This window comes from Rhinolophus hipposideros (assembly GCF_964194185.1).
Source record: "Rhinolophus hipposideros genome assembly, chromosome: X".
Classification (NCBI taxonomy): Eukaryota; Metazoa; Chordata; class Mammalia; order Chiroptera; family Rhinolophidae; genus Rhinolophus; species Rhinolophus hipposideros.
Genome location: NC_138046.1, coordinates 45587547 through 45602431, shown reverse-complemented (window position 1 = coordinate 45602431; position 14885 = coordinate 45587547). Strand labels below are relative to the sequence as shown.

The following is a 14885-nucleotide window of genomic DNA, read 5'->3' as shown; positions in this document are numbered from 1 at the left end:
TGCATGGTGTCACAAAAGGCACTATTTCATCTTTTCTTATGGCAGAATAATATTCCACTGTGTATATGTACCACAACTTCTTTATTCATTCATCTATTGAGCCACACGTTGGTTGTTTCCATTCTTGGACACAGTAAATAAAGCTGCAATGAACATTGGAGCACACGTGTCTGTATGCATAAATGTTTTCAGATTTTTGAGTAGATACCCAGGAGAGGAATTGCTGGGTCATATGGTGATTCCATTCTTAATTTTTTGAGGAACCTCCACACTGCCATCCATAGCGGCTGCACCAATCTGCATTTTCACCAACAGTGTATGAAGGTTCCTTTTTCTCGACACTCTCTCCAACACTTGTTACTATTTTTCTTGTTGGTGATAGCCATTCTAACTAGTGTGAAGTGAAATCTCATTGTGGTTTTTATTTGCATTTCTCTGATGATTAGTGATGGTGAGCATTTTTTCATATGTCTATTGGCCATTTGTATGTCCTCGTTAGAGAAATGTCTCTTCAGCTCCTCTGCCCACTTTTTTAATTGGATTGTTTGTTTATTTGTTGTTGAGATGTATGAGTTCCTTATATTTTTTGAATATTATCACCTTACCAGGGGTGTTGTTTGCAAAAATCTTTTCCCATTCGGTTGATTGCCTCTTTATTTTGTCAATGTTTTCTTTTGCTATGCAGGAGTTTTTTAATTTGATATAGTCCCATTTATTTATTTTATCTTTTACTTCACTTACCCTTGGAATCAATTCATAAAATGCTCTTTGAACCCAAAGTTCATATGTTTAGCACATATGTTTTCTTCTATGCAGTTTATTGTTTCAGGTCTTATGTTTATGTCTTTAATCCATTTTGAGTTAGTTTTGGTGCACGGTGACAGATAGCAGTCTAATTTCATGCGTTTTCACGTGGCTTTCCAATTCTCCCAGCATCATTTATTGAACAGGCTGTCTTTTCTCAATCGTGTGTTTTTGGATTCTTTGTCAAAAATTATCTGTCCATATTGTGTGGATATATTTCTGGGTTCTCAATTCTATTCCATTGTTCTTTGTATCTGTTTTCTGCCAATACCATACTGTTTTGATTATTGTTGCCCTGTAGAACAAGCTGAGGTCAGGGAGTGTGATACCTCCAGTATTATCCTTTTTTTCTTAGGATTGCTTTGGCTACTTGGGGTCTTTTTGTTTCCGTACTAATCGGGTGATTTTTTTCTTCTAATTCTTTAAGAAATACCATTGAGATTTTGCTGGGAATTGCATTACATCTGTGTATTGCTTTGGGTACTAAACTTATGAACCTTGGGTTCAAAGAGCATTTTTTGAATTTGACTCCAAAGGCAATAGAAGGAAAAACTAAAATAAATGAATGGGATTATATAAAACTGAAAAACTTTTGCACAGCAAAGGAAACTATTGACAAAATCATGAGGCAACCAACTGAATGGGAGAAGATTTTCGCAAACAGTGCTTCTGATAAGGGGTTAATATCCAAAATATACAAGGAACTCATGAAACTCAACAACAAAAAAACAAACAACCCAATTGAAAAATGGGAAGAGGACCTGAAGAGACCTTTCTCCAAAGAGGACTTACAAATGGCAAACAGACATATGAAAAAGTGCTCAACATCACTAATCATCAGAGAAATGCAAATAAAAACCACAATGAGATATCACCTCACCCCAGTCAGAATGGCTATCAACAACAAGACAAATAGCAACAAGTGTTGGAGAGGCTGTGGAGAAAATGGAACCCTCATACACTGTTGGTGGGAATGCAGACTGGTGCAGCCGCTATGGAAGGCAATGTGGAGGTTCCTCAAAAAATTACAAATAGAATTACCATATGACCCAGTAATCCCTCTCCTGGGCATCTACCCAAAGAATTTAAAATCATTTATACATAAAGACACATGTGCTCCAATGTTCATTGCAGCTTTGTTTACGGTGGCCAAGACATGGAAACAACCAAAATGTCCTTCGATAGATGAATGGATAAAGAAGTTGTGGTATATATACACAATGGAATACTATTCAGCGTTAAGGAAAGATGATATAGGAACATTTGTGACAACATGGATGGATCTTGAGAGTATAATGCTAAGCGAAATAAATCAGACAGAAAAAGCAGAGAACCCTATGATTTCACTGATATATGGTATATAAACCAAAAACAAGACAAACAAATGAGAAACAAAAACTCATAGACACAGACAATAGTTTAGTGGTTACCAAAGGGTCAGAGGGGTGGGGGGAGGGAGATGAGGGTAAGGGGGATCAAATATATGGTGATGGAAGGAGAACTGACTCTGGGTGGTGAACACACAATGGGATTTATAGATGATGTAATACAGAATTGTACACCTGAAATTATGTAATTTCATTAACAATTGTCACCCCATTAAATAAATTTTAAAAAAAAAGTTGCCAAAAAATAAAAAATCCAATTCAAAAATGGGCAGAGGACCTGAAGAGACATTTCTTTAAAGAGGACATACATATGGCAAATAGACATATGAAAAAATGCTCAACATCACTAATCATCAGAGAAATGCAAATAAAAACCACGATAAGATATCACCTCACCCCAGTCAGAATGGCTATCATCAACAAGACAAATAGCAACAAGTGTTGGAGAGGCTGTGGAGAAAAAGGAACCCTCATACACTGTTGGTGGGAATGCAGACTGGTACAGCCTTTATGGAAGGCAGTGTGGAGATTCCTCAAAAAATTACAAATAGAATTACCATATGACCCAGCAATCCCTCTCCTGGGTATCTACCCATATTTTTATCTTTGATTTCATTGATTCTTTCTTCCATCTGGTTAGCACTATTATCTAAGCTGGCTATTTCATTCTTCATTTCTTTTAGTGAATTCTTAATCACCAGAAATTCTATTTTGTTCTTTTTTTAAATTTCAGTCTCTTTGGTGAGGTGTTCATTTTGTTCTTTGTGAGTTCAATAAACTGCTTGTCTGTATTTTCTTGCTTCTTGTTGAGTTTTTCAGAACTGCAACCTTGAATTCTATCATTTAAATCACATATTTCCATGTCTTTAAGTTCATTTTCTAGAGAATTTTCATTTTGTTTCTGAGCTGTGTTGTTACCTGGTTATTCATGGCAATTCACAAATTATTATTTGTCTTCCTAGTCATCTACTGGAGTGAGTTCTGCAATAGGTTGGTAGGAAAGTTCTCTCCTTTTTTGGTAAAATGTTTTATTTTTTTCTCTGACTGCAGCCTTTTATTCTCTCTCATGCTGTAGTGTTATATTTTCTCTGCACTGTTCAGGCTTCTCACACAGTATGGGCAGTCTGTGGAAGGCGGGCTTTTCTTCTGTCAACAGGTCACCTGGGTCACCAGGCACTGCCTCTTTGGGGTGATGTGGAGATCTTCTGAAGTTGCAAAGCTCTTCCTGCACCAGATTCAGGGCCTGTGTGTTTCACTGGTTTGTTTACCCCTGCAGGGATCTGCCCAGTTTGGTGGGGGTGGGGCTGGGATGAACTATGAGAGGTGGCTCTGAGCAATGTTGGTGACCACCAGCAGAGCCCCTAGAGCTCCCTCCCCTCCACCAGAACTAGTTTGGCTCTGATTCCATGGCTGTGGACTGCTGTTCTCAGAACTGCAAATATTCTGTTCTTTTGATCTAACACTGCTACCATTCCACATCTAGCACTGTGCAGGTAGGGGGTGGGGCGAGCTCTAGGAGGGTGGGAGAGGTTGGCTAGGCTCCATGCCTAAGCCTTCCGTCCTTTGCTTGGCAGTGAGGGCTTAAACTGCCGTTTTAACCATTTTCCCCTTAGTCTTCTCTCCGAGGTCTCTGCCATCAGCATTGGGTTCAGCTGTTTTATATGCTGATCACTCAGACAGGACTGTTGTCCATAATTGGAGTGCTAGAAATCCGAATTCTTCTCTCACCTGCAGCTGTGGTAGCTCTGGAATGCAGGGAGCTCATATCTTCCAGCTAGGTCTGAGTCTGACGCCTGCGCGGCCCTCGTCTCTACACTTCCCACTTCCCCTCTCCCCCACTTGCCCAATTTGTTCGCCTTTAGATTATTTCAGTTCCGTGTCTCTTAGTCTTGTCTGTCTGCTGTGCAGGGAGTCTTTTGTGGAATTACAGTTCAATTTGTTGTAAATTGCAGGGCAGATTTCAAGAGGCTCACCTCATGCCGCATTTCTACGATGTCCTTCTTTAGTTCTTTTTCTGGAGCTTTGTTCTTTTATTTGGCACATATTTCTTTGTCTCCCTATTTTGGCTTACTCCATGTGTTTGTTTCTATGTAATAGGTAGAGCAGCTATTCTCATGGTCTTAGTAGAGTAGCCTTATGTGGTAGGTGTTCTGTGGGGCACATAGGTAAAGTCTCCTTGGTCACCTGAGGCAGGTGCTCCACTTGTGTCCCATGTGTGGCTTGTGTGTGCCCTCCTATCGTTGTTGAACCTTGGTTGCTGTTTGCACATCAGTGGGAGGAATAGACCATTGGGCTGATTTGTTCTGAGGACTGGCTGTGACTACAGCAGAAGAGTTGTTGTGCAAGTGTTGATCCTATGGTACAGTATTTACTTTAGCAGGGCTCTGGTTCCTTTGCAGACTGCCCCTTTGGTTTGTCATTTGAGGAGGTGTTTGGGTGGTGCTCTGGAGTGGTGTGGTGTGGTCCCAGCAGGTATCTTGGTTCTGGGGCCGCTTGGGAGGGACTCTGGTGTGGGCCAAAGTCTGCTGCTGCCTGTGCCATGTGCCGGGCCACTTGGTATGAGCTACAAGGTGATCTGCAGATAGATTCCACTTTTTGGGGGCTTACAGGTGTGTGGGAGAAGCTAACCTGCAAACTGAGGTCAGGTGCTACTAGTGCCAGGGTTGAGGCTGCTTAGCAAAAGGAATGGGGCAAGCCAAGGCCAGATGCTGCTTGTTTGGGGGTTGTGAACTTTTGAGAGGCTTTAGGAAAGTCCACAGAATAATCCAAGACAGGCCATTTGTATGGAAAAACTGCTGAACATGTCTTGTGTGGGTCCACAAATTGGGTGTGGTGGGGTCTCAGGGAAACACCATGGAGGGGAAAGTGTTAACCAGGTTGGTGGAGATTCAGATATGGCACCTGCCTGCATCTGTATGAGAGGTTCACGGAGGGCTAAAGAAAGAAACAGTGGCTTCTGCCAGTGCTGCTTACTGAGAGAAAGCTGTCCCTGCAGGCCTCATCCTGAAACCAGACAACTCAGTTCTTCCATGTATGTTCCTGGCACCTTTTGAGCTGTGGCCCCAGGGATGAAGCTCAGAGTGAGTGAGTCCATCAGTGAGTAAGTCCATGTGTGGACTTCAATTGCAATGCCTATGACTCCAGCAGCCTTCCATCTCACTCAGCCACTATCTCCACTGGTTTCAGAGGCAGAAGCTGTGGAGACTTCTCCAGGCACTGGATCCCCAGACTGGGGAGCCTGGTGTTGGGATAGGACACCTCTCTCCTGAGAGGGACTTCTGACACTAAGATATCCCTCCTGATTTTCAACTGCCACATGTAGGTGGGGGATCATCCTATCCTTCCAGTCTCAACGTGGCTTCTTCTGTATATCCTTAGTTATAGTACTTCTGTTTAGCTAGACTTCAGACAATTCTCAACAATGACTGTTGTGGAGACAGAGCCCGCAGAGCAGTTTCCAGGCTCTTGGCCTCATATGGAAAGTCACTGGCTCGGGTAATAGACAGCCATCAGCTGTGAGTAGCTGGCCATCGGTTGTAACCGGTTAGCCATTAGCCACTGATATAATTGCCATGGCTATGCTGGAGGGTTGGTTGTTTGGCAGAGAAGCAGACAGCAAATTGCAGATCGTGGGGATCCTGCTTCCTGTGTCTCCAACCCAGCTGCCAGAGAGAATATAGTGGTATGAACACCCCATCCATGGCTCTGTTGGTGTTCCTTTTTGGCCTCACCATATCCTGTGTTCTTATGCAGCTAGTGGGAGCAGAGTCCTCGCATGACATATGGCGCAGTGAGCAGGGTATGGTACCAGCCAGAATTTTCAAAGGGGTAATAAAGCAGTTTATACATATGAAAGCTCAGTTTCATGAGCAGGGTACGGTGTTGGCCAAAGCTCTCCAAAGGGTGGTGGAGCAGTTTGTGCATTTGAACACTCAGTCACAGGAAGCCCACGAGAAGCAGAGCCAGGAACAGGAAACGTGATCTGCTTCGAAGAAACGTGACCCCAAGTTAATTGGAGGTCCTCTCAAGCTTCCGGATGGCACACCACCCTATTGGCCAAAGCAAGTGTCATTTTCCTTTTGGTGGTATGTTGCTGCCATGGGCTCCTAGCATTGTGAACATTTTACACTGAGTCCTCCACCCAATCAGACACCTGGCACAGTGAGCTGGATTCCAGCCAGGTAGGAATGGTGTATGACACTGAGCAGGAGGACATGTGGCCCCCACAGTGTGTGGTACACAGTAGCCACTCTTCTCAAGAGTTGGATCCCCAAGTAAGAGTGGAAGGACATGGATGGCTCTCCAGCCAGCGTGGAGAGGGCCCTGCAGGTTCTAGCTGAGCGGTTCCTGGAGGAGGTGAAGAGTACAGCCAGCCCTGTGGGCTGGATGTTCCTCCCCACATTGTGACATAGCATGGAAGACTGGCTTAATGAAATAGCCCAGGTGCCGGACCAGCAGCCCCAGTGGGAGGTGCTGGAAGCTCGGGATTGCCAGTTAGAAGAGGAGCCCACAGTGGAGACTCTGAGGCAGAGGTGGATGATGTGAGACAATGTAGTCCCAAGCCCCACACACGGCCCATTGTGAAGCAAAAGGTAAAACATGAATAACCTGTGGGCCCCATGGGCATTGCTGCTGGCAACCCAGCAGTGACTGAACCCACAACCTACATTCCCACTGAGTTGCAGGAGCTGACAAAGCGGTACCAACAATGTCCTGGAGAGCCGATCTTGGCTTGGCTGCTACATTTATGGGAAGAGGGGGCAGACAGTATTCTCTGCTCCCCAGGTGAAACGGAAAAGCTAGCCTTCGTGGCAGTGCATCCATATGTGTAACAAAGGTTATAGAATTGTCATAGGTTGGCCCAAGACCAGGGTAACCACACTAATGGAGTGGCTCACTGCTGTGATACGCACAGTATGGGGAGAGGATGGTGAGCTGCCAGACACTGTGAGTAAATGGCAATAGTATACTGAACTTATTCAAATCATCCGTGAAATAGGTATGAGACATGTTATGTTCAACCCTAATATGCACGGGCCAGATGATGAACATTTTACAACTAGCATGAGGGATCTGATTTTGGATACTGCCCCTGCAAGAGATTTTGCATCCTTGGTTGCCATTCTTACGCCTTATATGGGGTGGCAGATCCATGAAGTTACCACCACCACAGCCACCCTGGGGGATGTTGAAAGCAGACAGCAAGGGAAGTTAAGACACGAGGTCTGAGAAGTTAAGACCTGGAAGCCCAAATCAAAAGTAAGGGGGCGAGGTTGTGGGCCTCAGAGAGTAACACTCATGCAGATGTGGCATGATCTCGTGGCAGCAGGGGTTGATCAATAGACCGACAACCCAATGCACTCTTGTTGGAACTTTGGAAACAGCTGAATCCGGAAGAGCAATTCCTGTGAAGCCTAAAGGAGCAGTCTAAGAAAGTGCGACCCATGTCCCTCTAGGACTTCATGCGGCCATTTGAGGCTGATTCCCTTCAGCTTGTTTGGCGGGACCAAGGTACCCTGTCAGAGGGGATGAATGGGGACTGGAGGCCCCATGTGGAACTGTCCATATATTGATCCCCTTCTAATGGGCAGAGTGTTTTTGTCCTAGATGATACTGGCACAGACTGCAGTTATTTATGGGAAGCCAGAACTCTTCCCCGTACCAGTAATCTGCATTGATGTTTACGGGGAAAAGACTGTGATGGTAAAAGCTCTTTCCTCCACTGCATATAGGGAGGCTTCCTCCATCTCCATACCTACACGGTGTATGTCTCCCCCATCCCGGAATATATTCTAGGAGTGCATGTGCAACATGGCCTCAGTTTACAGACACTGGTTGGAGAGTTCCCTCTCCAGATCTGGGTGGTGAAAGCAGTGACACATGGTCATTCTTACCACCCTCCTCAAGTGTTGCACCAACCCTGGCACGTGGTTACAGTGTGACAGTACCACCTGCAAGAAGGACAGGAGGAGATTGGTCATATAATATTGGAGTTGGAGAAGGTACATATTGTGAGGCTGACGTACAGTCCCTTTAATTCCCCAGTATGGCGTGTCAAGAAGCCAGATGGGACCTGGAGAATGACTGTGGACTATAAGAAGTTAAATAAGGTGACACGACCTTTCATGATGCTAGGCCTTCAACTCAAAATTTGATGGATCCTCTGACTGTCTGCCTGGGAATGGTCACTATGTAGTGGACTTGGCCAATGCTTTTTTCTCCATTGACTTTGCACCTCAGTGTCAAGGGCAGTTTGCTTTTACTTGGGACGGGCGATAGTGCACTTTTCAAGTCCTGCCACACAGATACTTGCACAGCCCCTGTATCTGCCATGGATTTGTACCCCAGGACTTGGCACAGTAGGATCACACATCATCTGTAGCCTTGTTTCACTATGTTGATGACATATTATTAACTTCTTATTCTTTTTCAGATTTAGAGCAAGAAACTCCTTCTCTTCTCTGCCACCTGAAATCATGTAGCTGGGCAATGAACAAGGAAAAGGTCCAAGTCCCTGGCTTATCTGTCAAGTTTTTGGGTGCTCTGTGGTCGGGTAAGACAAAGGTCATACCTGAGGCAATTATTGAGAAGATACAAGCATTTCCTTGGCTGACCAAGATCCCCCAACAGCAGACGTATTTGGTTTTGCTGGGATATTGGCAAGTGTTTGTACCTCATTTAGCACAAATGGCAAGGCCCTTGTATAATATGATTAAAAGGGGGGCTTCATGGGATTGGACAGAGGCTATAGATCAAGGCTTTGTTGCCACAAAATGGGCAATGCTGCAGGCACAAACTCTGCAAGTAATAGACCCTGGTCACCTGTTTGAACTTGATGTTCACGTAACCCAAGAAGGGTATGGTTGGGGCCTCCGGCAATGGCAAGAGTGTCTCTGGTTGCCAGTGGGATTTTGGTCCTAGTAGTGGAAAAGAGTGGAAGTCCGCAACTCTCTAATAGAGAAACAGCTGTCTTCTGTGAATGCAGCCCTAGTGGCCACAGAAGCCATCACAGGGATGGCACAGGTGTTGATTCAAATAAACTATCCCATTCAGGGGTGGGTCTATACATGGACCCAGGGACCCAAAACGGGGGTGGCACAGACCACCACCATTGCCAACTGGGGTGCCTACTTGGAGCAACATAGCACCCTTAGTTCAAGCCCTTTGAGCAGAGCTACAGCAAGTCTTGGGGCCTGTAGAACTTGTAGCCCAGGCTGAGCCAAGCACTGTGCCTAGAGGGGAGGACTTGGAGCCCTCACCCTACAAAGAAGGACAGCCCCAAGTACCTGAAGATGCCTAGTATACTGATGGTTCTAGCCAGGGAGCTGCAACCATTTGGACTGCTATTGGTGTGCAGCCCAAACAGACAACACTTGGTTTAACAGTGGGACAGGCCAGAGTAGCCAGTGGGCTGAGCTGTGGGCGGTGTGGATAATAATGAGCCATGAGCCCGAGCCCCTAGTTATTTGTACAGACAGCTGGATGGTGTTCCAGGGTGTAACGTTGTAGCTCCCTACGTGGAAACACCAAAACTTGTTGGTAGGACACCATCCACTGTGGGGTCAAGCCATGTGGCAGGACTTCTGGGACCTAGGGCAGGGAAAGGAGGTGATCCTAATGCATGTCACAGGTCACTCCCCCTTAGTGACCCCAGACAATGATAAAGCAGATGCCCTAGCACGGGTCTGATGGTTAGAATGGGCCCCTGTAACTGATGTGGCCCATTGGCTTCATAGGAATGTGCAGCATGCTGGACGCCGAACCACATGACAGGTGAGCAGACACTGGGGTCTGCGTTTAAAATGGCAGGAGATTGCAGATGCCTGCTATGACTGTGCCGTCTGTGCCCAAGACAGGCCTTAATGGTGGAGGCTCCCCTGGGAGACACAGCAGATTACACGAGGGAAAGTGCCCCTCACTTGCTGGCAAGTGGGTTACATTGGACCCATGCCTAAGGCCCACAATGCTATGTATGTGTTCACAGCAGTGGACACTTCTACGGGGTGGATGTTTGCTTGGCCGTGTCCGGCTGCGGATCGGTGGCATACAGCGGTCATTCTTACACAGCTGTTTGCCCTCTATGAGCACCCTCAAGTCATTGAAAGTGACAGGGGTACTCATTTTACCAGGCAAGAAGTGTAGCGCTGGGCTGCCAGTATGGACGTACAATGGTTGTTTAATGCCCCATACAATCCACAAGCAGCTGACATGATTGAACGCTACAATAGACTTCTGATGCAAGGCCTCCGGGTGTCAAAACACCCTCCCACGATGCATGACTGGGCCTCGCCTCTATGGGATGTCTTGACAATACTGAATGAGAGACCACGGAAGGGAGGGCCTGCATCAGTACAAGCTCTGCTACATCGAACAGCTTTCCCCATTCAGTTACAGGTTATTACAAGTGAGACTCTGTCAAAGCCAGGCTATAGCAGAAATGAAGACAGTTTGCTGCCAGCACCCATATGCTTCAAAGCAGGGGAATGGCAGCAATGGACTTGGCTGTGGCAGGTCAAAAGCCCCCACTGTGGGTGGTTGGGCCTGATAGCCCCATGGGTGGCTGGTTTGACCCATGATTTGCAAGTGATACCAGGGGTGGTGGCCAAGTGGCCAACACAAGTGACTCTGGTATATGGAGGTCCTGATGCCAGGACAATTTTGAGGGTAACATATGTGCTTTCGCTATGGCCTATTATGGGATCCCCTGTTCTGTTACATGTTGAAACTATGCAAGGGACCCCAAGCACTGCCATAAATGTCTGGTACCACAAACTGGGAAAGGTGCCAATGGCAGCGACTCTCCTTTCCCAGGATAAAAAGCTGGCATGCATCCTCCCAGATGGAAGGGATTTGCCATTGTTGGTTCCTATGGCTACGATTTAATTTTGCCCGTAGGTGCCTATAGGCTAATAGGACACAGGCTCCGTCACGAAAGATGCTTGTCACATAGATTGTGAGGCAAGACCCTGTGGGGGTGGAGTGTGGGGACAGAGGACAGAGCCAAGAGAGCAGTTTCCAGGCTCTTGGTCTCATGTGGAAAGGTGCTGGCTCAGGCAGTAGATGGCCATCAGCTGTGACTAGTTGGCCATCAGCTGTAACTTGTTAGCCGTTAGTCACTGATATAACTGCCGTGGCTATGCTGGGGGGTTAGTTGGTTGGCAGAGAAGCAGCCGATGGATTGCAGATCATGTAGATCCTATTCCCTGTGTCTCTAACTTAGCCGCCAGCAAGAATATAATGGTATAAAACCCCCATCCATGGCTCCGTTGGTTTTCCTTTTTGGCCTCGCAGTATCCTGTGTTCTTATGCGGGGAGTGGGAACAGAGTTCCTGCATGACAGTTGTTCTATTGTTTGGGTTTGATTTTGAAATGGTCATGAGAGGAGGCAAGCACAGTGTTTTCCTACTCTGTCATCTTGACCAGAATCCAAGTTCTTTTTAATTTTAAATTCATGTTATTATAACCCCTATGCTGATTTAATGAATGAACAAGCCAGCAGTGACTCTACCACTCAGAACTCATAGAACAGAAAGCTCAAGAGTGTGTAAGAAAGCCTGTCAAATATTCCTGCTAATTGCTCCAACCCCAGACTGACATGTCTGCAGCATCCTTTCCATGCAGGCCACACAGCATTCCTACTATGGCAATTTGGGGCACTGATTGTGCTAATATATTATCAATATAAGAATAATTATGCTAATTTTCCTGATAAGAACACAAAGAGCTTAAGCCTCGTCCTTAGGGCCTAAAAGCAAGAAAATAGCAGAACAAAAACTAATAGCCAAGCTCCTGAGTCCCAGTCTAGTTTTCTTTCCACTATATTTCAGGTTTATTTATTTTTTTTCCAACCTGTGCTGCTCAGATTAGAACAGAACAGTTTGGTAGAGGTCATTTTCTTTTTTCTTTAAACACCCCCTTGTCATCTTCTACATAAAGGTACATTGAAATACCATTTACCCCAAAATATTAGGAGATCTTTTCTGATAGGTTGAGATTTTTAGGAAATGGGTTAAGCAGAAAGTTCATTTTTGTTCATTTTACTTTTCACTTCTTGTTTTGGTTGATGAACTTCAGTTATCACTGTCCAGAGATGGAGATGTAGAAGGTATAAGAAATTTGACATAGCCTGGGATTTGTTTAGCTATTTTATGGTCATGTGCCTCTTCTCAATGGGAACACAGAAGAAATGCCACCTCTTTCATGGTCTTTCTCACTTGAGTTGTTTGTAAAGTCTATATTAGTACAACTCGGTTTGTTTTCCTCACACTGTATTCCTCATATGTGGGAAATATGTCTTAAATGTCTCTTTCCATCAGGATCACATTCTAACCCTGTTGTTGTGTGAGCTAATTCACCATTAACTTATACCTGGAGCTTAGATTCAGCAAAGAGAGATGGGAAAATGTTTCACCTCCTTCCTCAGATTAACAGCCTTCTGAATTCTTGAGTTAAAAGGCAGGGGGAATGGGGCAGCAAACCAGAAGGTGGGAAAAGGAAAAAGTTTTGACAGTAAGAGCTCAGTGGAAAATCTTTCTAAAATAGAATCATCAACATGGGCCAAATTGCCCGAGGATGTTGACTAGAAAAAACACATACATACAATATCCAAGTTCTGACTCTAAATGTTCCTTCCCATGGTCTGATTGTGCCTGTCAGCCCATGTGACACAATATATAGTTCAAGAAATATGGCATCTATTGGGGTAGATAGTTTTATTGAGTTTGGAGGCTGGGCATCTAGTTTATCAATCAACCTTTCACTTAGTGCAGGGGTATCCAAACTTTTTTCAACGTTTTTCACCAAAGGCCATATATGGTAAAATACACAAACAGCCGGGCCACTAACTTGAGGTGAAGTACGTATTGCCTCACCTGGTTTATTTAAGTAAACTAAATATATTTTTGGAATTTGCTGCGGGCTAATAAAAAATTGATAGCGAGCCACAGTTGGCCTGTGGGCCACAGTTTGGAAACCTCTGACTTAGTGACTCATTTATCCAAATACACAAGAACAAGACTAACAATATTTGACCTTAAATGACCATGAATGGATGTGCTCCAGGCCATATGAATCCATAGAAATCCTAAGGGATAGAATGAGGGAGAACACTGTAGCAATAACATTCAGTGGTGGTGCTTACCATTTTCATCCAAAGAAAAGTCATCCTGAGCATAGCGGAATTTTTCAGGACCACAGGCAATAAATACATCATCATCACCAAAGAAATCATGGAGACAAGTTACCTATGGATAAAGCAGAATCATTGGATTGGTATTTGATTATCTTATGACAGTCATACCATGTTGGCAGGGGAAAAAATTCACATCTAGGCCATTATCCCTAGCCCCCAGGGATTTACTTTTTCTCAAAATACCAGGCTCATAATATGCACCACAACCCCTAGAGAGTAAATAAATATTGACTGCCATTGTCTTTCCACGTTTCATGTGTGGTAGTCTTGTATCACCGTCTTGTATCCCGTAGAGTAACTACGGGAACATGTCTAAATGGAATGTCCACCTCTGAATGAAAGTAAACAAGCACATAGCCCTACAAATGTCACCTTTTGTCAGAGCCTCAAAGGCAGAGTTCTCCTAGCCCAACTTGGCCAAGGCAGATGAAAAAGATCTTCTGAAGCACGTTGTGGGTAGAGTCTGTGATTGACCAGTACATAGAAGTTTCTCTCTTCATCATTAGTTTTTTTTTTAAATGACACCAGTTCTTAACTGCTTTGAACCCACAAAAATTGAACTTTTGCTTAAAATAGACCAAGAACTTGGTAGTGGCCCAGAATATCATGCCTCCCTAAAGAACAAGGAGGGGAAAACTGTCCTCACCACTTAAAACATAATCAAGAGTAATGGATTCCCATAGGCTTGAGGTTCTGCTGGTAAAGCCATGTTCCTAGGACCTCTTCCACCTTGTAGTGCCCTATGCACTGTTGCTTATCCACAATAGAGAGATAGTCTCTATTTCCTGCACAAAGAAACAAGGATCCCTGGGAAAGTATGCTGTTCCCTGCAGTCTCCCCAATTCTCAGTTTTCCTAGTTACATTTGATAACTAGTCCAGCACACCAGGGAAACCCCAGGAGAAACCACAGAGTCAAAATGTTCTTATACCAATCTTTATCTTGAAAGTATTTAAAGCTTCTAATTATTCTAAGCTACCAATTCAATCTGCCAGCAATGGCTTTCTACAGGCATAGTGCTGACAAACTGATAATGGCTTGCTGGGTGCAGAGAATAATATGTTATATGTAAAAAATATTTGTATTAATAACATCATCCCCCACCTTGGGTCTAGTCAATCTCTGTTCCCCCAGTCAAGATGATTACAAGCCTTACACAAAGCAAGAGATGCATAAATATTATTCCCATTGTCTCAACCTCCCAACCATCCAAGAGATGCCAAGAAGAGGGAAGGAGACTTAGAGAATTGCCAGGATTGCTCCCATTAAGCCACTTCCCAGCCCTGGGTTCTGACCTCATCAAAATAAGCCAACATCCTGCTTAAGCCCACTTGCTCCTCCCCCATTCATTCATTCCACAATCACGCAATGACAATCAGAGCTACCACTAATTGAATGCTTATTCTGTGACAGGCACTCTGTTAAGTACTTCCAAATCTGTCAACGCATTTCACTTTCACAACAAATCCTAGAAATCGGTATCATTTTCTTCACTATTTTACA

At 44.7% G+C, this 14885-nt stretch overlaps 1 protein-coding gene across 3 annotated transcripts in view; it reads right to left on the bottom strand.

Moving 5' to 3' along the window:
* The window catches only part of DCX (doublecortin), a 237946-nt gene that overhangs the window by 105173 nt on the left and 117888 nt on the right, over nucleotides 1-14885 (bottom strand). For all 3 annotated transcript variants that reach the window (XM_081041929.1, XM_081041930.1, XM_081041931.1), the window contains one exon: nucleotides 13333-13435. In XM_081041929.1, coding sequence (XP_080898055.1) covers nucleotides 13333-13435 — 103 coding nt within the window. The remainder of the gene's footprint in view (nucleotides 1-13332; nucleotides 13436-14885) is intronic.